General features: G+C 45.1%; 1 protein-coding gene across 1 annotated transcript; it reads left to right on the top strand.

Moving 5' to 3' along the window:
- The first annotated feature begins 5,206 nt into the window (after window positions 1-5,206).
- LOC125643148 (cytochrome P450 2D28-like) lies at window positions 5,207-24,738 on the top strand. The gene is made up of 5 exons (XM_048865332.2): window positions 5,207-5,377; window positions 17,928-18,069; window positions 21,553-21,740; window positions 23,177-23,318; window positions 24,339-24,738. Exons 1-5 carry the CDS (start codon window positions 5,207-5,209, stop codon window positions 24,515-24,517), a joined length of 822 nt encoding a protein of 273 aa, XP_048721289.1. The 3' UTR covers window positions 24,518-24,738.
- Window positions 24,739-26,187: the final 1,449 nt, after the last annotated feature.

The following is a 26,187-nucleotide window of genomic DNA, read 5'->3' as shown; positions in this document are numbered from 1 at the left end:
TGTGGCACCTTAGAGACTAACACAGATATGGGTTATTACTCACATCATCCATCCAGAGGGATGACTTCTCTGCTGCTCAGAGAAGTTAAGTGACTTAAGATCACACAGGTTTCAGAGGGGTAGCCGTGTTAATCTGTATCAGCAAAAACAATGAGGAGCCCTTGTGACACCTTAGAGACTAACACATTTATTTGGGCATAAGCTTTCGTGGGCTAAAACCCACTTCATCAGATGCATGGAGTGGAAAATACTGGAAGGAGGTATAAATACACAGCATATGAAAAGATGGGAGTTGCCTTACTCTTGTCAACCGTTGAGAATAGCCCACTTCCACCTTAATTGAATTGGCTCATTAGCACTGACCCCCAACTTGGCAACTCCCATCTTTTCATATGCTGTGTATTTTCCACTCTATGCATCTGATGAAGTGGGTTTTAGCTCATGAAAGCTTATGCCCAAATAAATGTGTTAGTCTCTAAGGTGTCACAAGGGCTCCTCATTGTTTTTGCTGATACAGATTAACACGGCTACCCCTCTGAAACCTGTGTGATCTTAAGTCACTTAACTTCTCTGAGCAGCAGAGAAGTCATCCCTCTGGATGGATGATGTGAGTAATAACCCATATCTGTGGTGGAGAGAGGAAAATCTATCAGCTAGCTCTGTTCTCTGGGTTTGACATGTGAGCCTTGTATCCATTTAGATTGTAAGCTTCACGGGGCACAGGGATGATGCCTACTTGTGCCTTCATGTACAACAGCTGAGAATGCTGTTGGGGTTTAATTATGTCTGTCTCACTGTTATGAATCACTTGAGGATGTACGGAGGGAAAATATTAAGTGCCAAGAATTATTAATTGAATCAATTTCGTAATGTTGTGAACAGGGTTTTACAGGCTTTGCTCAAAAACAGTATTAAACGATTCTGGACCCGGCCGTTAACAATCCATGTTCTATGTCTGTTGTATGTTTTACTGCCTAATACAGAAGCCTCCTCCTTTGCAGATAAATACCACACTCAGAGGTTAACGTCATGAAGCCTTGGTGGCCATGTCTTACAGTGTAACTTCTTTCACAGCTCTTCCCTGAAGTAGCTTCTGTTTCCTAAGCTACATTTTCGCCAGTGACGGCACATCAGCTGTGTCTGCAGATGGATCTGCTCCTGCTTCTGAGAGCGTGTTTGTGATGAGACCCTACGCAGTCTGAATGATGTTCTGATGTTCTCTACATTCCTTTGGTCTTCAGGAGTTTTCATAGCACTGTTTTTACTGCTGTGTTTTCTCATATTTGTATTTTTACAGCAAACTTGTACTAGTGAACATTTTTAATGACAAAATATCATCTTGCTAGTTTAAAGTGAATGGTCAGATGGCCCTTCTGAATCAATGCATACCTACTGCCTATGTGTATCAGACCCATATCAGATTATTTTTTGTTTCTGTTAGCCATGCAGAGCCAAATGAAAGAAAGCAAGAGAGAGATGGATTCTATGTCTGTTGGTGCATCATAAACAGAATTCTTTGCCAAGTTCCCAGGTGTTACACCTATGCAAATGCACTAAAGACCATGGGAGTTGCAGAGGTGTCAATGAAGGCATAATCTGTAGATTTTAAGGTTGCACAAGTGAAACTGAGGGATCCTGTTGGCCTGGAAAATCTTTTGTTGATGATGATGATGATGAGAAGGAAAAAACAGTGTGACTTTCAGATCTCAGGCTGAGTTCTCAGAGCTATAAATTTGAAGACAGCTGCTTATTTGAAGCCAACATTTCAAACCCTCCCCTTCCCTCCTTACCCAAGAACCAGGTGTCCCTGAAGTTTCACATGCCCATTGTTGCCAACGCTTCTGGTGATGCTGCAAGTTTTGCAGTTTCAGGCTAGTTATGGAAGGAGCTCTCGCGATCTCTCTCGAGAGCACGGTCAGCTCAGGAATGTCACCTGAACTGCCTGTGTTTCCCCCTTCTGTTGATAGAGGCAGCTGTGCTGCAGGCTCCCTGGTGTGCTTTGAGAGGGGCAGAGCCCCCTGAGCAGCTGTCATGGAGCCACATCCCCTCCCTCCCAGCTCAGCATCAGAGGCCTTATCTCCACCTGAAGTGGAGCACCCAAAAGGATGCTGCTACTCGAAGAAGGCGGCAATGTTACTCACCCTGTGCAGTAACTGTAGTTCTTTGAGTTGTGTCCCGCAATGGGTGCTCCCCTACCCGCCCTCCTTACCCTCTGCTTCGGTTGTTCCCTAGGGATGACTGAGTAGAGAAGGAACCGAGGGCAGTTTGCCCACAGACCCCTCTGTAGCCTCGGTGTCTGCCATGAGAAGGCATAGGGCGCCTGTGTGGGCTGAATGGGCACTGCTAGCCAGAAGTCTCTGCTCAAAGGCTTGAGAGGCGCATGAGCACCTGGAGTGAAGCACCCCTAGGGACGCACATAATGCAGAACTACAGTTATTGCACGAGGTGAGAAACGTTGCCTTTTGGAACTCTTGGTACTGGCAGTACCATTGCTGAAAGTAGAGAATAAGGGATGAGAGAAATATAGAGGGGCAGGAGTCCAGGTGGGGACATGGTGATGGGGGAAGTGGACTGTGGGTTAGGGACTGGGTGTCATGGAGCTGTGCTACCTGGTCTTGAAATAGAGGCTCTAGGGCAGGAAGGGGCGAAGGGAACCGGAGTCATGGCAGGTGAGGTGCTGTGCGAGGATGGAAAGTCAGGTAACAGCTATTATCTCCATGTTAAACTGTAAATACTGAACATTTTCTAGCTGATAACCTTGTCAGATGTGCTCAGGACCCACCATTGGAACCAGATGTTCAGAAGAGCATGGCTTCCATTTAGGCACCTAAACAACTGGCTGGCAGTTCCGAAGAGCTCGGCATGGTGGGTGCTCTTTTAAAAATCTGGCTCTGATTCCGGCTGTTGAAAAATCTTGCCCCTGTGTCTTTTCAAAAGTTGGCTCTGCGTGCTCAATATGGACAAAACTTCCCCTGCCCAGCTCTATTCCTGGGCATCATCCACCACCCCACAAACTTCTGAAACTGCAAGCAGAATGTCCCATTTTGATGGGCTTCATAAAGTCTGATGGAGCAGGGCTCCCTCTTCTGCAGACCTTATCTACCACCCCAATTTAATGTATGGAACAGCCAACAGATGAATACATTTGGTTTTTTACCTTTGATTATTATTGTAAGGCTGAGGACCAGGACCCCATTTTGGTAGGTCCTGTACAAACACCCAACAAAAAGACGGGCCCCCACCCCAAAGCTTTTACGCTTAGAACAGGGTGAAACTTTTTGGATGAATAGTTTATTCACCGAAAAATGTCATTTCAGATCAACCAGAACTATTTGCAAATTTGTGTCGAATTTGCTGAACAGTTTGAGCTGAACCGAAAAAGTTGATGGCAGCAACGTCATGTTAGTTGAACGATGGTTTCTTTTTTTTACGTGTTTAGTTTGGTGAGCATCCCCAAAAGGGAAGGGATAGGGGACACTGAAGGGAAAGGGAGTGATGCTGAGGTGAAGAGACTGAGGAAGGGGGAGGGTTGGAACAAACCACCAATCAGCACAGGACCAAGTCAAGGCAAAACTGAAAAAAGTTCTCCAGAGGACCATTGGTCTCTGCTTTGGCTGTTTCTGACCCTCTCAGATGGAGTCTCCAGCTGGCTTCTCTTTGCAGCTTTCTAACAAGCCCAGGTAGCGGGTGAGGCGGGGAGAGAATACAACACCTAGGTCTTGATGCCCCCAGATGAGGGGTGTCTCCTCTGCACAGTTCTGGGTCCAAGGGGTGCTGGGGCAAGGGGTGGCTCCAGCTCGGCCTCATTTCCCCCCCAGTACCTGACGTTGGTTATTACAGTAGCATTTACTTGCATGAATCATGATTCAGGGCTCCTTTGTATTAGGCTCTGTGTACCTGTATTGAAAAAGTTACAGTGTAAACTCTAGAGAAAACCGGTAGAGACAAACAAAGAGATGAGGAGTAGAGGAGAATGTAAAAGTCAAACAATCATATTAGACACAGGAAGCAGCAGTCACTGCTTCTCGCTGGCTTTCTGGTTGATTTCTGCCTCTACCCCATGCAGACACACAGCTCCAACCAATGAACTCCCCAATCCAGCATTTGCAGTCAGTCCCCAGGTAAACCCTTCGGCTCACATGGGTAAGCCTCTGCCCAGGCCTCGCATGTGGCCAGTGCTTTTGGCGGAAGACTCCACTGCTTCAGCCATGACCATGAAGGGGGTATATAATTACGCCTGTCTTTAGCCTGAATGAAAGGCGCTCAGCACACCTATCAACTTCAACCGGATCTGTGGTTGATGGCAGCCACTAACCCCTTTCAGTATAATTCTGTCATGAACCAGATCAGAATCCCCTTTCCCACTATATGTATTAGATACAGAGCTGTACTGACGGCGATCGTGGTGAAAAGCTTCTATCCTCCTTACTTGTGCTTCTTCCTCTTCTGGTGGGCTGGTGCCAGGAAAGACTCAAGTTCAATGGCAAATTCCACAGGCCCTCAAAGGCATGTCTATCTGGTGCGTTAGCCTGCAGCAAACTGGGGTGTAAGTCTACAGTGGCCTAGCCTGCCACACGCTGACTGACCATGCAGACCCTGCTACTGAGCACTAAAAGTTCTCTAAAAGTGTCTGACATGCGCCTGTGTTTTGGGTGGAGGCTCCTGTTGTTTCAGCGATAAAGGAGATTAACTGTTTCACACTTTTATCCCAATGAGGGGTAGCTGTTACGCCCACCAGTTTCCATGAGGTTTAACACAACATCATAACAATAAAACACACTCTAGAAGGTGAATGTCCTATGCTCTAAGAACAGGGAGGGAAGGAGATTTGAGAGATACACAGAGCTTCCTATAATTAAGTGGACTAATTAATGCATTAAATCCTTAATAAAGCAAGATAAAGAGGGTTCAGCCTGTATATCTGCAACAGACAGTGGGGGAGGTTTAGATTGGATATTAGGAAAAACTTTTTCACTATGAGGGTGGTGAAACACTGGGATGTGTTACCTAGGGAGGTGGTAGAATCTCCTTCCTTAGAGGTTTTTAAGGTCAGGCTTGACAAAGCCCTGGCTGGGATGATTTAACTGGGAATTGGTCCTGCTTCGAGCAGGGGGTTGGACTAGATGACCTTCTGGGGTCCCTTCCAACCCTGATATTCTATGATTCTATGACTTTTCAGAGAGTAGCTCTATAAAGCAGCAGTAAAATGCTGACAATATGCAAGACTCTCATAGGGCTGGTTGTGTTTCTTCTGATTGTGCAGTTTCTGAAGTTGCCATGGGCACGTAGACGCCTTCCTCCAGGACCAACCCCATTCCCCATTCTTGGAAGCTTGTGGCAGCTGAACTTTAAAGCTGATCATGACATCCTCAATAAGGTATGTATTTCCAGATAACTAACTAATAGACTAATAAGCTGACAGGGAAAATTAGTGACATTTATTGGTAGTATAAAGTGGTTTTTTTTTTTATGCTAAAGAGTTTATTTCTTAAGAATTGGAGATATGAAAGTCAACTTGGATCATTCTGTCATTTTTTAAACAGAGATTGTGTCAAATGTACATGAAACCTTGATGTGCATAAGAATTAAACAACACTGAGGACAGTATTTCTGCCTCATGAAGAGGAAGAAGGAATAAATTTTCATATTGTAGAAATTTTCAGATACATTGGATTTGACCCTTAAAGAACTGGCTTTTTTTTTTTTAGACATCCCACTAAATAAATGTTTAGAAGGTTGTATGATGTGTACTGAAAAATCAAATCTAGTCATCTCCCACCTGTTGTTCCATAATTTAAACTGGGATGGTGTATAAACTGCACAGAAGAGGGAGTCCTGCTCCATCAGGTTTTATGAAGTCTATCAAAGTGGCACCTGTCCTGCAGACTTCAGAAAGTCTGTGGGGAGGAAGTTACACCTAGGTAAGATGTTAGTTGGTGGATGATGCAGGGGAATAGAGCTGGGAAGGGGAAAGGTTTTGTCCACACTGAGCATATGGGGCCAGATTTTCATGATATCACAGGGAAAGATTTTATAAAACGCTCAACACACACAACTGGGATCAGATTTTCAAGAGAGCAGCCAATGTGATGAGCTCTCTAGAAATCCAGCCACTAAATCTGGCTCCGACTGTGGGTGTGAGACTTTGTCATCTCCCCACAACCCCTTTGTGTGTCCTTTTCCTTCCTCACCTTATTTCTTCTTCTCTTTCCTATCCCACTTCCTTTTTGCCTCCTATCTAATAGGAATCTGGCCCAGCTGGCCAAGACTGTATGTTTGGCAATACGATTGTGAGCCTCTGCTCAAAGGAGCAGTTAGAAGCAATGCCCTAAACAGCCTGATGCTAGTACAAATTTGCCAGGTCTTGGAGTGGCTGATCACTCTGTGTGCCATGCCTTTGTTTTTTCAGCAATGAGGTTGCAAGGAAGAGTCAACCCCAGAGAAAGAAGCTGCATTTTCGATCTTTGCTGTTCTTTTCTCTCCCCTCGTGTATGCATTTGTCTAGTTTTGTCTGCTAGGAAATGGGATTGGACTTTAACAACAGCTCCAGCTCATCTCAACTAACTTCTCTTTTCCCCAGAAAGAGAATGATCGCCATCTTTAATACTGACTAAGAGGTGGTTAAATAGAGGGGTGGTCTCCTTCTAAAAACTTTCTTCAGCTTTAGGGATAGGGAACAAGGGACACTCTTAAAATGAAAGCCTTACTTAATGCTGTCAAGGTTCCTTCCCCACTCTGAACTCTGGGGTACAGATGTGGGGACCCGCATGAAAGACCTCCTAAGCTTATTTCTACCAGTTTAGGTTAAAAACTTTCCCAAGGCACAAACTTAGCATACTGTTCGAGGACAAAGCAGCCACCATCAAGTGATTTAGACAAAGAACAGGGAAAGGACCACTTGGAGTTCCTATTTCCACAAAATATCCTCCCAAGCCATTACAACCCCTTTCCTGGGGAGGCTTGAGAATAAACAAGATGAGCACAAACCCCTTGGATTTTTAAGACCCAAAAAACCCAGTCAGATTCTTAAAAATCAGAACTTTATTAGAAGAACAAAAAAAGATAAGAGAACAACTCTGTAAGATCAAAATGGAAGATAATCTTACAGGCAGTCAGATTCAAAACATAGAGAATCCCTCTAGGCAAAACCTTAAGTTACAAAAAGACACAAAAACAGGAATACACATTTCCTCCAGCACAGCGAATTTACAAGCCAAAACAAAGAAAACCTAACGCATTTTCTAGCTAGATTACTTACTAACTTTACAGGAGTTGAAGGGCTTGCATCCTTGATCTGTTCCCGGCAAAGGTATCAGACAGACAGACAAAAGCCTTTTTCCCCCCCTCCAGATTTGAAAGTATCTTGTCCACTCATTGCTCATTTTGGGTCAGGTGCCAGCGAGGTTACCTTAGCTTCTTAACCCTTTACAGGTGAAAGGATTTTGCCTCTGGCCAGGAGGGATTTTATTGCACTGTGTACAGAAAGGTGGTTACTGTCCCCTTTATATTTATGACAAATGCTTTGCCTTTCAAATGCTTTAACTGTTTTTCCTTCTTTTTCTCTATCTTTAATAGGATTGTTAATGGTGTTTGCCATGGTACTAAGCAGGCTAAGGTTTCTGTATGCCTAACCCCAAACCTTGCTTAAAACTCTTTAATGTTGGACAGTGACAGGGTCATGTTCACACATTTGACTCTTGGGGTCTATTTATATAATCCAAATGAATACAACTGTGCTGTGCAAGCAGGGAAAAAAAAGACAGTCCCTGCCTCAGTACTGAACTCCGGAATCAGCCTTCTCAGAAAACAGAGCAGGCTCATCATGACTAGGGCCCTACCAAATTCACAGTCCATTTTGGTCAATTTCACGGTCATAGGATTTTAAAAATTGTAAATGTCCTTATTTCAGATATTTAAATCTGAAATTTCACAGTGTTGTGATAGTAGGGGTCCCGAACCTAAAAGAAGTTGTGGGGGGGGGTCGCAAAGTTATTGGGGGGGGGTTTAGTGGTACTGCTAGCCTTACTTCTGCACGGCTGCTGGTGGCGGGGCTGCCTTCAGAGCTGGGCAGCTGGAGAGCAGCGGCTGCTGGCCGGGAGCCCAGCTCTGAAGGCAGAGCCGCGGCCAGCAGCAGCGCAGAAGTAAGGGTGGCCTGGTATGGTATTGCCACCCTTTCTTCTGATCTGCTGCCTGCAGAGCTGGGAGCTCAGTCAGCAGCCACCACTCTCTGGCCACCCGGCTCTGAAGGCAGTGAAGAGGTAAGGGTGGCAATACCGCGACCCCCCTACAATAACCTTGCAACCCCCTTTTGAGTCAGGACCCCAATTTGAGAAACCTTGGTCTCCCCTATGAAATCTGTATAGTATGGGGTAAAAGCACATAAAAGACCAGATTTCACAGGGGAGACCAGATTTCACGGTCCATGATGTGTTTTTCAAGGCCATGAATTTGGTGGGGCCTAATCATGACTGTTTGGCATGATGTTTTTTCACCTGTGCTGTTATGGCACTGGTGCAGCCCACAGATGGCAGAAGTTCATGGCAACATCTTCACTTTGGGGCTGGGACACAGCCCTGCGATTGTGCTGCATGGGTTCCAAGCAGTGAAGGCTAGTCTGACCACCCACTCTGAAGAGTTTTCTGGATGGCTGGAGACCCCTGTCTTCAAACAACTGGCAAATAGAAAGGATAAATCTTTCCCCTCCTCTGTCTTCTCTTGCACCCTACACTGTGTTCCTCCTTCTCCTCCTCATTCTTCCTCTTCCCTTTCCACTCCTCCACATACATTCAGTCTCCCTCCGGCTCCTTCACGTTCACCTCCCTCTGTCTCTTTCCAGCACATACGCATTTCCCTGAACTCCCTCCAGTCTCTTCCAAGTCCCAATCCTACCTCACACAGTCCCTCAGCTCCTCACCATTTCCTGTTCAGTTCCTTAGCTGCCCTGCCTTTGCTTTATGCTTGTGTTCCCTTATGGCAGCACTGGAAATAAAGGGGGATAGCTATCATTTTTACTCGGGGCAAACAGAGGCTATAGGGAAATTGTTGCCATCAGGAATTCATTCCTAAGTGACGTAATGGGCCGCCATTGTGAATAAGGGCAAAATTCATAAGATGGATGCCCTAAAGCCTCAGTCCTATCTCCCAACCCTGAGCTTTTCTATGTAGCTCTTTTGAGATGAAATCTTCATGTTAGTAATAAAATACATGCTGGCAACACAACTGTAGTTAAAAACCACTTTAGCAGTGACGTCTCAAAGTACCCCACCAGGTGACGGGCCTCCTCTTGGATTTGGTGCTCCAGGCCTTTCTTGCCTAGTCCCAGGTTCTGCAGGGTCATCAGCCCAAAGCGTCTCTGCTGCTTCCAATTGTGACCACTTGAGAACATAATACCTGAGGCCATTGAGAATCAGTTACCTGTCACGCTAATATTTATGAAAAGCAAAACTATGTACACGTCCCTACAATATACTTTCTATCAAGAGGAATAAATCCAGAACCATAGGACTTAGTTCTTTTATCTGAGATCTTGCTGTGACATAGAAACAACATGGATTGGAACCACCTGAGAAAAGTCTCTTGTTAAAAAAGGGATTGTTTTTTATTGTAAACAGGAGATTTAAAAGCTGAGGATAAATAGATGTTATTCACCAGCAGTAATTCTTGTTCTCTGACTGAGTTGCCTCCATAGAAACCCAATTTAGGAATGGTTACAAAGTCACTGACTCTTTTGGGGCACTAGTTGGCAGTTAAAGGGTGCACACCATTCCCTTGAGCTCTACATATCAAGTGTATACAGAGCCCCTCTCTTCCAGCCTCTCAGTTCTTCACTACCCCCAAATGCCCTATTTGCAGCTTGGCTCTGAAGCAGAGGGAAGGAGGGAGGGTCTGTGTGAAGGACACACATCCAGAGAATGTAAGTTACTACAGGCAGGTAACCCTGTTTTCTCCTTCATGACACTGTCTTCGCAGAGCTTCCCAGCAGACATTTATCCAGCTGTGACCTCCTTGGGAAGGAGGGTTGAGGAGCCCCAAGAGTCGAATAGCTGTCCTCCCAAAACCAGCCTCTGCTCCTGATGCAGTGTCAAGAGAATAGTGGTTAGTAAGAGTGTGAAGAAAGCTCCACCCAGCAGCCCTATAGATTTCATATAAAGCCTCAGTGCAGCTACGGGCTGTTGTGGCTGTCCCCTCCTGAGTTGACTGGGCCCTGAGACATTCAGACACAGGCACATCCCCTAGTTCAGGGCATGAAGGGGTATAAATCCTTATCCACATAGACAGCCTTTAAGCCAAGGTCACTTGACTTTGAAAGATTTTTCTCCAGAGGCCACAAATATTCTCTTGGACCTTCTCAACAGCTTAATTAGAGGACAGACAAGGTAGGTGAGAGAATATCTTTTACTGGACCGACTTCTGCTGGTGGACAGTACAAGCTCTTCCTCGGGTCTCATTCTAAGACAGGCTTTCCCACCATTTCCATAAGATGGACCACATCCTAATAAAGAGATTGTAAATGTTGGGAGACATAATCACAAATCCACCCCTGTGGGAATTAGAACAGCTGCTTACCTGGACAAACAACCTTAGCAGAGTGCTTTTAGCTTTTTATAATGTGCTTTGGAAACGAGGAGAACTGGCACCATGTGACCAGCCAGGTTTCTGCTGGCTACCAGAAAGTCCTCAGCAGTCCACCAGTGAGGTCTTGGAGTTGCAGATACTGTTAACCAAACTTATGGGAGGTCCTTTGAGCCCATTGAATCTTGCACTCTGTACAACCTTTTGCTGAAGTTTTTCTTCTTAATGACCAGAACCTCAGTGGAGATAATTTTGGCACTGCAGTCCCTGATGGCCCACCCACCTGATAACATATTCCACAAAGACCGGGGGGTTCCAAGACCTCATCCCAAATTTCTGTTCAACATTGTATCCGAGTGTCATTTCAGACTATACCTCTGCCCGTACTTTCCACTAACCCCATTAGTTAATACTTCAACCAAAAGTTCCCTAACTGCAGCTTGTGTGTAAGGAAATCTTACTGAGTTTAAGGGGTGCAATTACATCCCAGCAGCTGGCAATTAGGGGTGGTGGGACTAAGTTCCACCTTTGACGTTCCAGTCATTAGCCACAACAATCCCCATCCACTATTGCCCTGCACCTTGTGCAGTCACTTAGACCAACGCAGAGTGTAAAACATCATCACTCTGATTTGACAGCATTTTGCACCCACTTTGCACAGGTGTAAATGGTGACACAAGATGCCACACAACTGTGAAGCAGACCCTATGTTGTATCTACAGGATGACTTGTGTAATGCAGTGTGCAGCACCCCCTACTGTGGATATCACGTGGGGCTGGGACTTCTCCAGTGCACCCAAGGGACTCCTGGTGGGGCCATGAGCTACTTCATCCTCACCTGGAGTCTCTGTAGCACATGGGCTGGAGGCACCAGACAGAGCAAGGTCAGTGTGGTGACATCAGGCCTCTGAATGGCTATTTCTGATTAGCTCCTCAGAGAAAAAGAGTGGCGCCCCTTTTGTTTCTCAAGAACCAGTAAGGGGAAAGAGAGGAAGTTGGAATTAGCAGCTTACATGTTTTTATTTTGGGACAGTCTTGTGATCTTGTGATCCGCATTCTTCTGTATCAGTGTTAATTAATTATTTATCGGCAGCTCTGACGCTCATCACCAATGTATCAGAGTACCTAGATAACAGTAATGAATTAAGTCTCACGTATCCCTTACCTCTCTAAAGCTAAGGAAACTTTGAAACAGGGAAGTTAAGTGACTTGTCTAAGGCCCCACAACCACATAGCTTGAGAAAGAGCTTAAGCCCAGAGCAACTCAGTTCTAATGTAAAACAAACGGCAGTGGTTGTACTGACCAGAGGAAAAAGCTTGGCTACAAGGTGGGGGAATAGGAGAAGACAATCAATATAGGTTTTGTTTACAATTTCTCTTTTTATACAGGTTTCAGAGTAGCAGCTGTGTTAGTCTGTATTCGCAAAAAGAAAAGGAAGACTTGTGGCATCTTAGAGACTAACCAATTTATTTGAGTATGAGCTTTCGTGAGCTACAGCTCACTTCATCGGATGCATAAAAGTGGAAAATGCAGTGAGGATATTTTTATACACACAGACCATGAAAAAATGGGTGTTTATCACTTCAAAAGGTTTTCTCTCCCCCCACCCCACTCTCCTACTGGTAATAGCTTATCTAAAGTGATCACTCTCCTTACAATGTGTATCTATCACTTTAGATAAGCTATTACCAGCAGGAGAGTGGGGTGGGGGGAGAGAAAACCTTTTGAAATGATAAACACCCATTTTTTCATGGTCTGTGTGTATAAAAAGAAAAGGAGTACTTGTGGCACCTTAGAGACTAACCAATTTATTTGAGCATAAGCTTTCATGAGCTACAGCTCACTTCATCGGAGGCATACTGTGGAAAGTGTAGAAGATCTTTTTATACACACAAAGCATGAAAAAATACCTCCCCCCACCACACTCTCCTGCTGGTAATAGCTTATCTAAAGTGATCACGCTTCTTACAATGTGTATGATAATCAAGGTGGGCCATTTCCAGCACAAATCCAGGCTCCCACCTCAGGCCCTACGCTACCAGCACTCTCAGCTACCTTCGAGACACCACTGACTTCCTGAGGGAACTACAATCCATCGGTGATCTTCCTGATAACACCATCCTGGCCACTATGGATGTAGAAGCCTTCTACACCAACATTCCACACAAAGATGGACTACAAGCCGTCAAGAACACTATCCCCGATAATGTCACGGCTAACCTGGTGGCTGAACTTTGTGACTTTGTCCTTACCCATAATTATTTTACATTTGGGGACAATGTATACCTTCAAATCAGCGGCACTGCCATGGGTACCCGCATGGCCCCACAGTATGCCAACATTTTTATGGCTGACTTAGAACAACACTTCCTCAGCTCTCGTCCCCTAACGCCCCTACTCTGCTTGCGCTATACTGATGACATCTTCATCATCTGGACCCATGGAAAAGAAGCCCTTGAGGAATTCCACCATGATTTCAACAATTTCCATCCCACCATCAACCTCAGCCTGGTCCACTCCACACAAGAGATCCACTTCCTGGACACTACAGTGCTAATAAATGATGATCACATAAACACCATCCTATACCAGAAACCTACTGACGGCTATTCCTACCTACATGCCTCCAGCTTTCACCCTGACCACACCACACGATCCATTGTCTACAGCCAAGCTCTGCGATACAACCGCATTTGCTCCAACCCCTCAGACAGAGACAAACACCTACAAGATCTCTTTCAAGCATTCTTACAACTACAATACCCACCTGCTGAAGTGAAGAAACAGATTGATAGAGCCAGAAGAGTTCCCAGAAGTCACCTACTACAGGACAGGCCTAACAAAGAAAATAACAGAACGCCACTAGCCATCACCTTCAGCCCCCAACTAAAACCCCTCCAACGCATTATTAAGGATCTACAACCTATCCTGAAGGACAACCCAACACTCTCACAGATCTTGGGAGACAGGCCAGTCCTTGCCTACAGACAGCCCCCCAACCGGAAGCAAATACTCACCAACAACCACATACCACACAACAGAACCACTAACCCAGGAACCTATCCTTGCAACAAAGCCCGTTGCCAACTGTGCCCACATATCTATTCAGGGGACAACATCATAGGGCCTAATCACATCAGCCACACTATCAGAGGCTCGTTCACCTGCACATCCACCAATCTGATATATGCCATCATGTGCCAGCAATGCCCCTCTGCCATCTACATTGGTCAAACTGAACAGTCTCTACGTAAAAGAATAAATGGACACAAATCAGATGTCAAGAATTATAACAGTCATAAACCAGTAGGAGAACACTTCAATCTCTTTGGTCACGCGATTACAGACATGAAAGTTGCGATATTACAACAAAAAAACTTCAAATCCAGACTACAGCGAGAGACTCTTGAATTGGAATTCATTTGCAAATTGGATACAATTAACTTAGGCTTGAATAGAGACTGGGAGTGGCTAAGTCATTGTGCAAGGTAACCTATTTCCCCTTGTTTTTTCCTCCCCCTCCCCCCTCAGATGTTCTTGTTAAACCCTGGATTTGTGCTGGAAATGGCCCACCTTGATTATCATACACATTGTAAGGAGAGTGATCACTTTAGATAAACTATTACCAGCAGGAGAGTGTGGTGGGGGGAGGTATTTTTTCATGCTTTGTGTGTATAAAAAGATCTTCTACGCTTTCCACAGTATGCCTCCGATGAAGTGAGCTGTAGCTCACGAAAGCTCATGCGCAAATAAATTGGTTAGTCTCTCCAAGGTGCCACAAGTCCTCCTGTTCTTTTTGTATATTTACAAGACAGTGAGTTAGATACCGAGTGTGCAGGAACTGTAGAGCAAATGGAGCAGCAATTACACACTCAGCAAAAGGTCTTTCTCAACATAGGACACGAGAACCTATTTCAGTGAGAGGGGAATGTTGATCCAATCGTGCCATTGGCTCATGGATTGTACTTGTAAATAGTCTTATTTATCGTTATTCAGTTGTTCTGGAGTAAGCTGGGGGAGGGTCAAAGGAAAAGGGGGTGGATCTTTAGATAGTATCAGGGGGTAGCCGTGTTAGTCTGTATCCACAAAAACAACAAGGAGTCCGGTGGCACCTTAAAGGCTGACAGATTTATTTGGGCAGAAGCTTTCGTGGGTAAAAAACCCACTTCTTCAGATGCATGGCGTGAAAATGACAGATGCAGACGTATTTATACTGACACATGAAGAGAAGGGAGTTACCTCACAAGTGGAGAACCAGTGCTGACAGGGCCAATTCGATCAGGGTGGATGTAGTCCACTCTAGTGCCGGGTTTACAGTAGCTCCATGCTCAGAAGGGGCCCCGGCCTGCTCCCCTTGCACTGTGCCCAGAGACCCCGCTGGCTCCCCCCGCCCACCTCTTTCTCCTCTCGGCCTGCTCACCAGCTAGCCGAGGGCTCCTCTCAGCCCCCTGGCCGGACCCCAGTGCGCCTCTGGCTCCGGGCAGTCTCTGCTTCCCACCACCTGTCTCCCCGGAGCTGAGCCACCTGGGACTGGTGCAGAAGCCTGCCGGTCTCGGCCATGTGTGGGGGGAGAAACAGTGTGAGGGGCTTGGCTGGGCCCCTCCAGGCAAGTGTGTCTTGAGGGAGCCCGGCCGGGCAGGCCCTGGCCTGGCTGATCTCACCACTCCTGAGGGGCCGGAGCGATTCCCGGCCCTGGGACCAGTCCTGGCTGCACTGCCAGCTCAGTCCGGCAGACACAGTCGCCTCCCAGCAGGGCTGGTGAGTGTGGCTGGGAGGCAGGGGGTGGGGGAATGGGTCTGGTGGGGTGCTGGGCTGTGAAGGGGCAGGGAGGATCTGTGTATGTTGGGGCACTAGGGAGTGGGGATTCTGTGGGGGGTGCTGGGCAGTTGTGGTGGGGCTGTGGGCAGGGGTGGTGTTGTGCAGGATGCTGCGCATTTGTGGGTGGGTCTGGAGGGGCGCTGGGCATAGTGGGTCCCGGGGGGCTCTGGCCAGAGGGAGTCAGGGGGTGTTGGGTGGGGGGGCTGTGTGGCTTGGCATGGGCCTGTCCCCGAGGGAAAGGGGTATGCTGGCAGTGTTGCTGGCACCCAGTGCCGAGAGGCTGAACAACTAGAGGAGAACATCCACAGTTACATTAGACTAGATAAAATAAATGGTGTTTTTAAGGACTATAAAACCTCATTCTTCAGGACATAAGACAAGCAGTGAGTGACGGGGGTCAAGTAGAAACTTCCTCTATGGACAATTTGTCAAGGCTTTTCCACTGGAGTTTCTTATGCTGTTTCTTGACAAATCTGGTGGTGGCCACTTTTGGAGACAGGATGTTGGATTGGATGGATTTGAGTCTAAGCCAGTAATTCATTCCTGTGTTCTCTGGTCATGACGCCCAAGAGTAAAACTGCTACTTTATTTCTTTTTTCTTTTATAAACAGTTACAGTCTGTCATATTTACAAGCTCCAACCCAGTAAGACTCCCTTAGGCAGCTTTACAGATTTAACTCTCTATAGTTCACTACAGCTCTGAATGAGTTTTTAATGAGTTTACGTATTTTGTTTGCATAAATTATAGTAGATATATGCTTCAAGGGGTGAGGTGAGACTGCTGATTTGTTATACATATTGCCTAAAAAATGTATTTTTGATTTATTACAAAGACAAAAATATTTTACATTAGTTATAAAGAAAAGTCCTCGGGGGTTTAAATAAGTGCATTTTAATATGTATTTGAATCTAAAATATTTTCCAATGGTATAAAATTATATTGAATGTAAAATTAACATCTAAAAACATGAGTCCACATGAAAAACATTTTAATATTAAAAGATCATGCCCATTACTCTTTCTTATTTAACTACATTTATGACTCGTGTTTTCTTCCATGACAAACAGGCAGCTTAAAAATAACAACACTTAGCACTTACATCGTGAAGTATATCTTCAAAGCAGCCTACAAAGACTCGCTAATACATCTCCAAGCATTCCTGCAAGTCAGCTAAATACTAACTTTTTTATTTTATAGACAGGGAAACCAAGGCTGGGAGCTAAACTGAATTGATCAGGGTTGGTCAGTCAGCTTGTTTAATCTTCGGTGCTTCTGGGGCACTGATCACTGTAGCATCTAAGAATTAAATGCATTAATTATCAGTCACATAGCATTGTGCTCAACAGAGTTCCCGAATGATTCTACTGCTCATCTCCTCCATCAGCTTTCCTTCCTGTTTAGTGCATGTGAGCATTAGAAACTCCTTGTCTTTGTTTATTGTGAGAAGATTTTTTAAATGATTTTTAATGTAAAACAGGTGTGTTTTGGCATCATGTTCTGAAGGTATTTGGGTTTGGGCTCAGTCTTATTTCCCCCTTATTAGTAAGAGTCCCTGAGTAAACTTATTTTATCTCTTTCTGTCATAACCTTAGTCCTGGGCACTGTTAGCAGCAGCATCGTTGGGAATGTAGCTGTTAGTGTAGGTCATAAATAGAGAGATGGGAGACCCTTGTCAGGTTAATATAGTTTATGAGCCTCCAAAGAGTGGAGATTTGAACTGATAGTACTCAAAGGAGAAAGAGGAGTTCTACTTACTTGTAATTTTCAAGTAGATTATTGGTAAAGATCCACACAGACAACAGCCTGCTTCCTTTACACAGCCCCGATTCATCCTCAAAGCACCATCTATCATGTGCACTGAATGAGGCAATGGTTGTATGGAAAAAATTGTATCATAATGCATTTGCACAAAGGGGCTGAATTCAGATTGCATAGACAATCTTAATTCTGGAATTTTCCAACTTTTCGGTTAGAACTTTGCAATTTGACTTTGCAACCTTAAAAATGTTCTTGTAATGTAACTGTGTGTGTGTGTGTGTGTGAAAGAGAGAGAGATTAAGAACAATAAAGACAGTCCCTGCCTTAAAGATCTTACAATCTTGGCTAATGACAATATGCAACATATAGATGAAACAAACAAGTGGGCAGGAGTTCGACAGAAGGAAGGTGAGAGAAAAACATGAGGGGTGTGTTTTGGCTGGACTAGCTCTGTGCATAATGTTAAAAGTGAGGCAGGTGGTGAGCTACAATAGGCGGTGAGTTTAACAGACAGAATAGTAAGTGGATTTACAAATTTGACAGTTTTGGAAGAACAAGTAACATGTGAATAATACTGGAACAAATTCTCCATATTTATTCAATAAAATATTTGCAAATCTCTTTGTATTATTCTATCAGCTTGATTGTCTAATTCTTTTAGAGGTGTGTTTGTTGTGTAATATTATACAGTGCACATTCCAGTGATGTAGTCAGGTTAATTGTTACATAGTCCTACCTTATGTGCTCTAACATCATCTTTCTGATTGACATCTGCAGGCTAAAGATGACCCCACCTCTACATATGACGAAGACAACATGGAACAGTGTATTTTTGACCTCTTTCTGGCAGGTACAGAGACCACAATCAGCACCCTGCGCTGGGCACTTCTCTATATGGTGGCTTATGTCAACATCCAAGGTGAGTCAGGGACACACACAAACCATGCAGGAGATTGATGCAGAAAACCCACCATTTCTGCACATTTTAAGAAGAATAGTGCAAGTACTAAAGCTGCTTGTTTGGAGCTGTGGAATTAGATACGTTGCAGCCAGAGATGCAGATATGATTTCAGGATAGTCATTCTTTGGAAACATATTTCATTTTTTATTGATTGTTGTCTGAGTGCTCAGTCCTGTACAGACACTGAGGAAGACACAGTCTTTGCTTCAGCGCTCTCTCAGTCTAAATCCAACACAGACCTAACATTGGGAGCCCGTAGCTGACGGTGCTCCAAATAGAATGGGAGTTGGCCTCTGCAATGAAGTTAGAATAAACCGTCCTGTACAGTGGTCTCTCAGAAAAGTATAACTGGCATGACCGTGTTCTCCTTTGCTGGATAGCAGAAATAATCCTAAGTATCAGGGGGTGGCCATGTTAGTCTGTATCCACAAAAACAACAAGGAGTCTGGTGGCACCTTAAAGACTAACAGATTTATTTGACCGTTAGCTTTCGTGGGTAAAAAACCCACTTCTTCAGATGCATGGAGTGAAAATTACAGATGCAGGCATATTTATACTGACACATGAAGAGAAGGGAGTTACCTCACAAGTGGAGAACCAGTGCTGACAGGGCCAATTCGATCAGGGTGGATGTGGATCCACTCCCAACAATAGATGAGGAGGTGTCAATTCCAGGAGGGGCAAAGCTGCTTTTTGTAGTGAGCCAGCCACTCCAGTCCCTATTCAAGCCCAAATTAATGATGTTAAATTTGCAAATTAATTGTAGCTCTGCAGTTTCTCTTTGAAGTCTGTTTCTGAAGTTTTTTTGTTGCAGGATGGCTACTTTTAAATCTGTTACTGAATGTTCAGGGAGATTGATGTGTTCTCCTACTGGCTTTTGTATGTTACCATTCCTGATGTCCAATTTGTGTCCATTTATTCTTTTACATAGGGACTGTCCGGTTTGGCCAATGTACATGGCAGAGGGGCATTGCTGGCACATGATGGCATATATCACATTTGTAGATGTGCAGGTGAATGAGCCTCTGATGGTGCGGCTGATGTGGTTGGGTCCTCTGATGGTGTTGCTATCGTAGATATGGGGACAGAGTAGGCAACGGGGTTTGTTACAGGGATTGGTTCCTGGGTTTGTGTTTCTATGGTGTGGTGTGTAGTTGCTGGTGAGTATTTGCTTCAGGTTTGGGGGTTGTCTGTAAGCGAGGACTGGCCTGTCTCCCAAGGTCTGTGAGAGTGAGGGGTCGTCCTTCAGGATAGGTTATAGATCTTTGATGATGCGCTGGAGAGGTTTTAGTTGGGGGCTGAAGGTGACGGCTAGTGGCATTCTGTTATTTTCCTTGTCGGGCCTGTCTTGTAGTAGGTGACTTCTGGGTACCCGTCTTGCTCTGTCAATCTGTTTCCTCGCTTCTCCAGGTGGGTACTGTAGTTCTAAGAATGCTTGAAAAAGATCTTGTAGGTATTTTTCTCTGTCTGAGGGACTGGAGCAAATTTAGTTTTATCTTAGGGCTTGGCTGTAGACAATGGATTGTGTGATGTGTCCTGGATGGAAGCTGGAGGCATGTAGGTAAGTATAGCGGTCAGTAGGTTTCCGGTACAGGGTGGTGTTTATGTGACCGTCACTTATTTGTACTGTAGTGTCCAGGAAGTGGATCTCTTGTGTGGACTGGTCCAGGCTGAGGTTGATGGTGGGGTGGAAATTGTTGAAATCCAGATGGAATTCTTCAAGGGCCTCCTTCCTGAGGGTCCATATAATGAAGATGTCATCAATGTAGCACAAGTAGAGGAGGGGCACTAGGGGACGAGAGCTGAGGAAGCGTTGTTCTAAGTCAGCTGTAAAAATGTTGGCATACTGTGGGGCCATACGGGTACGCACAGCGGTATTCTCTTTCATAATAATATTAATAGCAACATGTGAGATGATTATACAAGAGAAGTGGGAATCATAGAATCATAGAAGATTAGGGTTCGATGAGACCTCAGGAAGTCACCTAGTCCAACCTCCTGCTCAAAGCAGGACCAACCCCCAACTAAATCATCCCAAACAGGGCTTTGTCAAGCCAGGCCTTAAAAACCTCTAAGGATGGAGATTCCACCACCTCCCTAGGTAACCCATGCCAGTGATTCACCACCCTCCTAGTGAAATAGTGTTTCCTGATAGCCAACCTAGACCTCCCCCACTGCAACTTGAGACCATTGCTCCTTGTTCTGTCATCTGCTTCTACTGAGAACAGCCGATCTCCATCCTCTTTGGAACCCCCCTTCAGGTAGTTGAAGGCTGCTATCAAATCCCCCCTCGCTCTTCTTTTCTGCAAACTAAATAAGCCCAGTTCCCTCAGCCTCTCCTCATAAGTCATGTGCCCCAGCCCCCTAATCATTTTCATTGCCCTCCACTGGATAAAGAAAGTAAAAGGAAGACTAGAAGACCAAGGAGGTGGGGTATAGTTGCATAGTATAGAATTGTGATTGGTTAGATATGGGGTTAACAGGCCACGTGTTGGCATTATAGTGCAGGCAGGTAGTACCTATTACAATTAAGATTGCAAAAGAGGTTATACACTGGAGTAACTTTTGCTTTCTGAATGCAGTGCCTCCCCAGATTCACATTGACCTTCCCTCTTCCCCTCAGCATCCGAGATCTAAAGCGTGTGCCAGGCTTCAGAGAGGAATTGAGTTGAGTGAGAGGAAGGTTTTTGTACCCTTGGTTCTGGAATGCTGGAGCGGAGGGGCATGCATGCACTTCCAGTTTTAATTGAACTTCAGAAATTAATCTTAGATTAATTATTACTTAACTGCTTTTCTAAACCTTTAACATTTGTAAGCTGAATAAAATCTTGTGGGGTATGTGACAACCAGCGAAGGGTTCATTAGCGCTCAGTAGTTGCTAGGTAATGTTATCTTGCTCTTGGAGTATATTCCTGCCTTCAGAGTTTTGTGATGATGCAGTGCTTTTCTTGTGGTCTAAATGTGTTGTCACTCTGTCTCCTATGAGAGCAAAATAGATTCCTTGATTGTGTCACTGAATTAATTTCTTAATTAGCAGTTAATGTTTTATTTATGGTTCACTCTCAGAGCCTAACTATAAATACAACAACTTGCAAGACTAATTTTATAAAAGATCCCCAAATCAGCTGTCTCATTGGGTATGGGCAGATGGTAAGATTTCACTGTCTTCTAGTATTTGTTTAAATGAATTATCTGAAGATGCAACGCAGAAGTATGTGAAAAGTCAAATTATACTTTAGTCATTTGTCCTGGAATTTGAAAATATTCTTATTCTTTATTTACTTTTATGTTTTCAAATAATTAAAATTCTTTTAATTATTTACTTTATTGTATTCTTATCACTATAATAGCCAAAAGGGAAATGAAAGTGCCCATAATAAATACACAGTATGCAGAATATATGCTCTTTCCCCCTCTCTAAAGCCGAATGCTTTTCCTCAGAGAAAGTCCAGAAGGAGATGGACACTTTACTGGGTCCCTCTCAATTAATCTACTATGAGGATCGAAAGAAACTGCCCTACACCAACGCCGTGATTCATGAGATCCAACGTTATTGTAGCATTGTTTTAATTGCAATCCCCAGAGAAAGTGGGAAGGATACAACACTGCAGGGGTTTCTCATTCCAAAGGTACAGAGACATTGTTCACTTCGATATGCTCGTCTTCTGTGTAATATCTGTGAAAGAGGTGCAGATTTATAACCCCCTTCTCCCACTGAAGGGGTACAGTGCATTAGGAAGCCAAGTCAACTCATGATTCCAAATATATTGCTGTCTCTCTCATGTTCTTTTTTAAAGTTTCTTCCTGAGGCCAGATTCAGGTAAGCATCCATATTAAGGACACATGCTTAAGCTCTGTTTAAGTCAGTGGGACTTTAAGACTCTGTTTTAGTGAAGCACATAGTTAAATGATCTCCAGAAGAAGGATGGACTTAAAAGCTTTTCTGAATTGGCCCTCTAGAAAATTTGCTTCTCTAGCAAATGCTGAAACAGCCCAACTGTTGCCAGTGTCTTTCAAGCGTGAATATTAGAAGTAAAAGGTGGGCTCCATGTCACTGGTGTCATCAATATTATTCCTTTTTGGCAACGTGGCCGTTGCCGGTAGCAAGCTTGAAATAAACAGTTTAATGTGCAGTATCCTCTGAATTACTCCTGGTACACAGGCTTGTCACTGTGTGACGAGAACTGGTCAAAACGTGGAAAAACCATTTCACAACAATATCTGAAATTTCAACTTTGTTCCCATTTTGCAGGGTTCCAAACGGAACCCTTGTTTTTGTTTTTTTGAAAAAAAAATTCAAAATACTTTTCTAACCATTTTGAATTTTCAACTTTGCAAAAGTTATAGACTGTCAAAAGGAAAAATGAAACTCAACAATTCTGGTCCCGGATAACTTTTTAAAATGTGGAGTAGCTTTGAAAAGTTACAGGGTGGCAAGGGGAAAAACTGACAAAAACAAGACATCATCGCTTCTATTGCATTCAGTGGCAGAAAGGAGAAAAGGGGGGAAGAGAGAGAAAGGATAAGAAAACAAACACCTGCAATTTCAAAATTTTTGGTTTTGATGAAATACTGAAACATTTTGAAAAACTGAAAGCTCCAAATGAAAGTTTCTGGTTTTGAAAAAAGGCCATTTAAATCCAAAACATGTGACACACACATTCTACATGTGACCTTCTGCACATTGCAATAAATTTGAACTGAAATTTGTCCATGTCCCTCTCCTTATTGACTTATCTGATGGAGAAAGACTCAGGCCTTGTCTACATTGTGTGTTAGCCCACACCAGTGGAGAATAAATTCTACTCGATGTGAGAGTGTGGTGCAATAAGTGGCTCATGTGGACCCGGCTGGCACACACTAAAAGTTCCCTCATGCACATTAACATCTTCCAGTTTCAAACAGTTCTATGCTCATGTAAACGAGGGAACTTTTAGTGTGTGCCAGCGGGTCTACACAGGCCAGTTAGCACATGACAGGTTGGTGCAGACAAGAAATTACAGCCCACAAACTCACCGCGTAGACCAGACCTCAGAGAACTGAACCAACTGTTTCTTCCTTGCAGGGCACCATCATTCTGCCAAATTTAGACTCTGTCCTCTTTGATCCTGAGAAATGGGAGTCTCCTCGACAGTTCAACCCAAGTCGTTTCTTGGATAAGGAAGGAAATTTTGTGAACAGAGAAGGTTTTTTACCATTCTCAATAGGTAAATGCACTGACGGATAAACACTTCTTCTTTGAGTAATATCCCTCTGGGTGCTCCACTCTAGGTACGCTGTGCCCCATGCACCATTGATTGGAGATATTTCATAGCAGTGGCCGTTTGGCGCATGCATATGTATTACTCAGGCTTGCTCCATGCCATTGTTATGCAGCATTGCGTGGGCGAGCCACCCTCCATTCCTTCTCAAGAGATGGAGCCTTTGCAATTGTCTGTGTTGAGTTTTACCTCAAGTGTGTCCTCTTAGCTCTTTTAGTAGTTTATTAGTAGTATTTAGTAGTGAGTAAGTAGTAGTAGTTTAAAAAAACTTTACACACACCCACCCACCCACACACACACACCATTTTGTATTATTCAGTCCCAAGAGAAAATTACAAGTTCAGCAAAAATACCTTCGCTTTCAGGTGAGAATGAACAATGTTGCATCTGAAAAGTGCATGTAAGTTAGAAGATAGCCGGGGGAGAAATAAATCATGACCATGTGTACAGAGGGAGTATTTCTTCTGAAAGTTCTGAAAGTGCCTGGAAATATATAGCAGAATAAGATTGAGAATGCTAATCTTCATAATTGAGGGGCAGCACCCTTTGTGTGTGTGTGTGTGTGTGTATATATAATATATAACAGTAGCCTGTGCTGTTGACCTTTCCAGCTTCGTACTGGATATCAACATCCCCTTGAGTAGAGTAATCTCTTCCAATTCAAGCCACAGAGCCCCCCACTTGTTCCCCAAAATGATCAGCATTGCACAGATAAATCTGTCGAGATCAGTAGACAGCCACCTTTTCACAGTGTCTTTGCTTGTGATTACAGCCACATAAACACCTATGATAGGTGCCAAGTTCTTGCTGGTGAGTGGGGGGGAGGTGCAGTGATATCCGGGAGTCAGTTTGCTTTCGGTTGAGAATGAACAATCTTGCTTCTGAAAAGTACCTGCAAGTTGGAAGATGGCAAGTGGAGACAGAAATCCTTGGGTACTTAACTGTTCTTCCCCTTCTCTTCTTCAGGGCCCCGGGTGTGTTTTGGGGAGCAGCTGGCAAGGAGTAAGCTCTTCATCATCTTCACCAACCTGCTGAGGGCATTCAAGTTCACCCTCCCAAAGGGAGTGAAGGAAATAAGCACAAAGCTTGTTTTGGGGAGCACAGTGCAGCCCCAGCCATATAAGCTCAGTGCTGTTCCTCGTTAGGCTGCAGTGCATCACAGATCGGGAGAAGAATCATTCATCAAGATTGCTTGACCCCATAACTCTCCTCCTTGCATCTCTTATTCTTTTTCTGGTGTCAGCATCACACATTATCGCAAGCTGTTAGATCCTGGGCAATGCAGCTGAACAGTGCAGCTGTTCCATCATTGTCTTGTGCTCAAAAAGTCTTTGTAAATTTCTTCCAGATGTGCTACAAATTAAAAAATTACAGCAAAGAAATTTAGTGTCTGACTTTACTTCTCACTGACCTGAAAACTGACTAGTGGGAGGAAGAATTTTAAGAGGTAGATGCCGTCATTTATTATAATATTGAAGTGACAGGGTTTTAATCTAATAAATCCTGTAATTCATGTATGTGAACTGTGAATTGAGGTGTTGAGTCTGTAAAGATCTGTGTACTTGTAACCCTTCTGCCCGTCAGAGTTGGCAGCAACAAGGGCCGGGTTCAGTATCTAGCGGTTCCGTTTCAATAATACAATGCAAAACCGGCTCGAGCCCCCACCCAGTGACCTGGGACAATTACATACCACCCTCCTGGGCGCCTCTAAGAGGCAATACTTCCCCTCTCGCAAGCACAGAGTCTGAGTGTAGCAAAAGCCTTTTAATAAAGGAGGGAAACAATGCGGCATTATGTTGGGGAAACACCACAAACAAGATTCATAACACCAACCATGAGCAAAAGACTCGCCCCCAGGTAAGTTTGGCAGTGTCCTTTTCCCCTCAGGGTCTTAAGTCCAGCAATCCAATAGTCATCCCCCCAGTTTCTGTCGTTGGTCAGTGCAGCCCCTGCACAGAGTTCAGAAGTTCATCTGCAGAGTTTACGTCCCAGCCTGGGTGGAAGTGGAGGGAGGTACGGGGGCATCTTACATGCTCCGCTGCTCGGGTCGACAGCCAAATGCCAGGCCTCTCCACGGGTTCTGCTGCAGTCTTCCTCACCAGCTGCGCCTCTCCGTCAGCTGCCCCGCTATCCGCTCCACTCCGCTCTCTGCGCCTCTCCACCAGCCACCCAGCTGTCCGCTCCGCTCTCTGCTCGCTGTCCTGCTGTCTGCTCCTCTCCGCCAGCCGTCCAGCTATCTGCTCCGCTCTCCGCGCTAGCCGTCCGCTCACCAACTTGTCTTCAGCCCTCCCCCCCCACTTAACACAGCTCTTCTTCAAGGGACCTGGGCCCTGCTGCTGGGAACAGGGGCAGAGCAAGCCAGGGCCCCCCTCCACTTCCAGCATGCTTGGCCCCTGTCCCCAGCAGCCAAGCCCAGACAGGGAGTGAGCCCTGCCCGACTGCCAGGGAGACCAGCCAAACGAGCAGGGGAAACACACAAGAAAAGGACTGAGCCCCCCCTTTTCCCCACTCCACAGGTAACATGGGGTGGGGAGAACAGGGAGGGTTGGATAGGGGGTGGGGGAGCCCCAGGGGGTCGGTCAGGGGGTGGGGAGCAGGGGAGATTGGATAGGGGACAGGCGTCCCAGGGGGATGGTCAGGGGGCAGAGAGCAGGGGTGTTTGGATAGGATGCAGGAGTCCCGGGGGCAGTCGGGGTGGGGAGCGGGGGGTGGGGGTTGGATGGGGGTGGGAGTTCCGGGGGGATGGAATGGGGGCGGGGGCCAGGATGTGCCTTGCTGTTTTGGGAGGCATAGCCTCCCCCAGCCTTCCCTACCT

The sequence above is a fragment of the Caretta caretta genome, chromosome 9 (genome assembly GCF_965140235.1).
Source record: "Caretta caretta isolate rCarCar2 chromosome 9, rCarCar1.hap1, whole genome shotgun sequence".
Taxonomy (NCBI): Eukaryota; Metazoa; Chordata; order Testudines; family Cheloniidae; genus Caretta; species Caretta caretta.
This window is presented reverse-complemented; position numbering and strand designations above follow the sequence as displayed.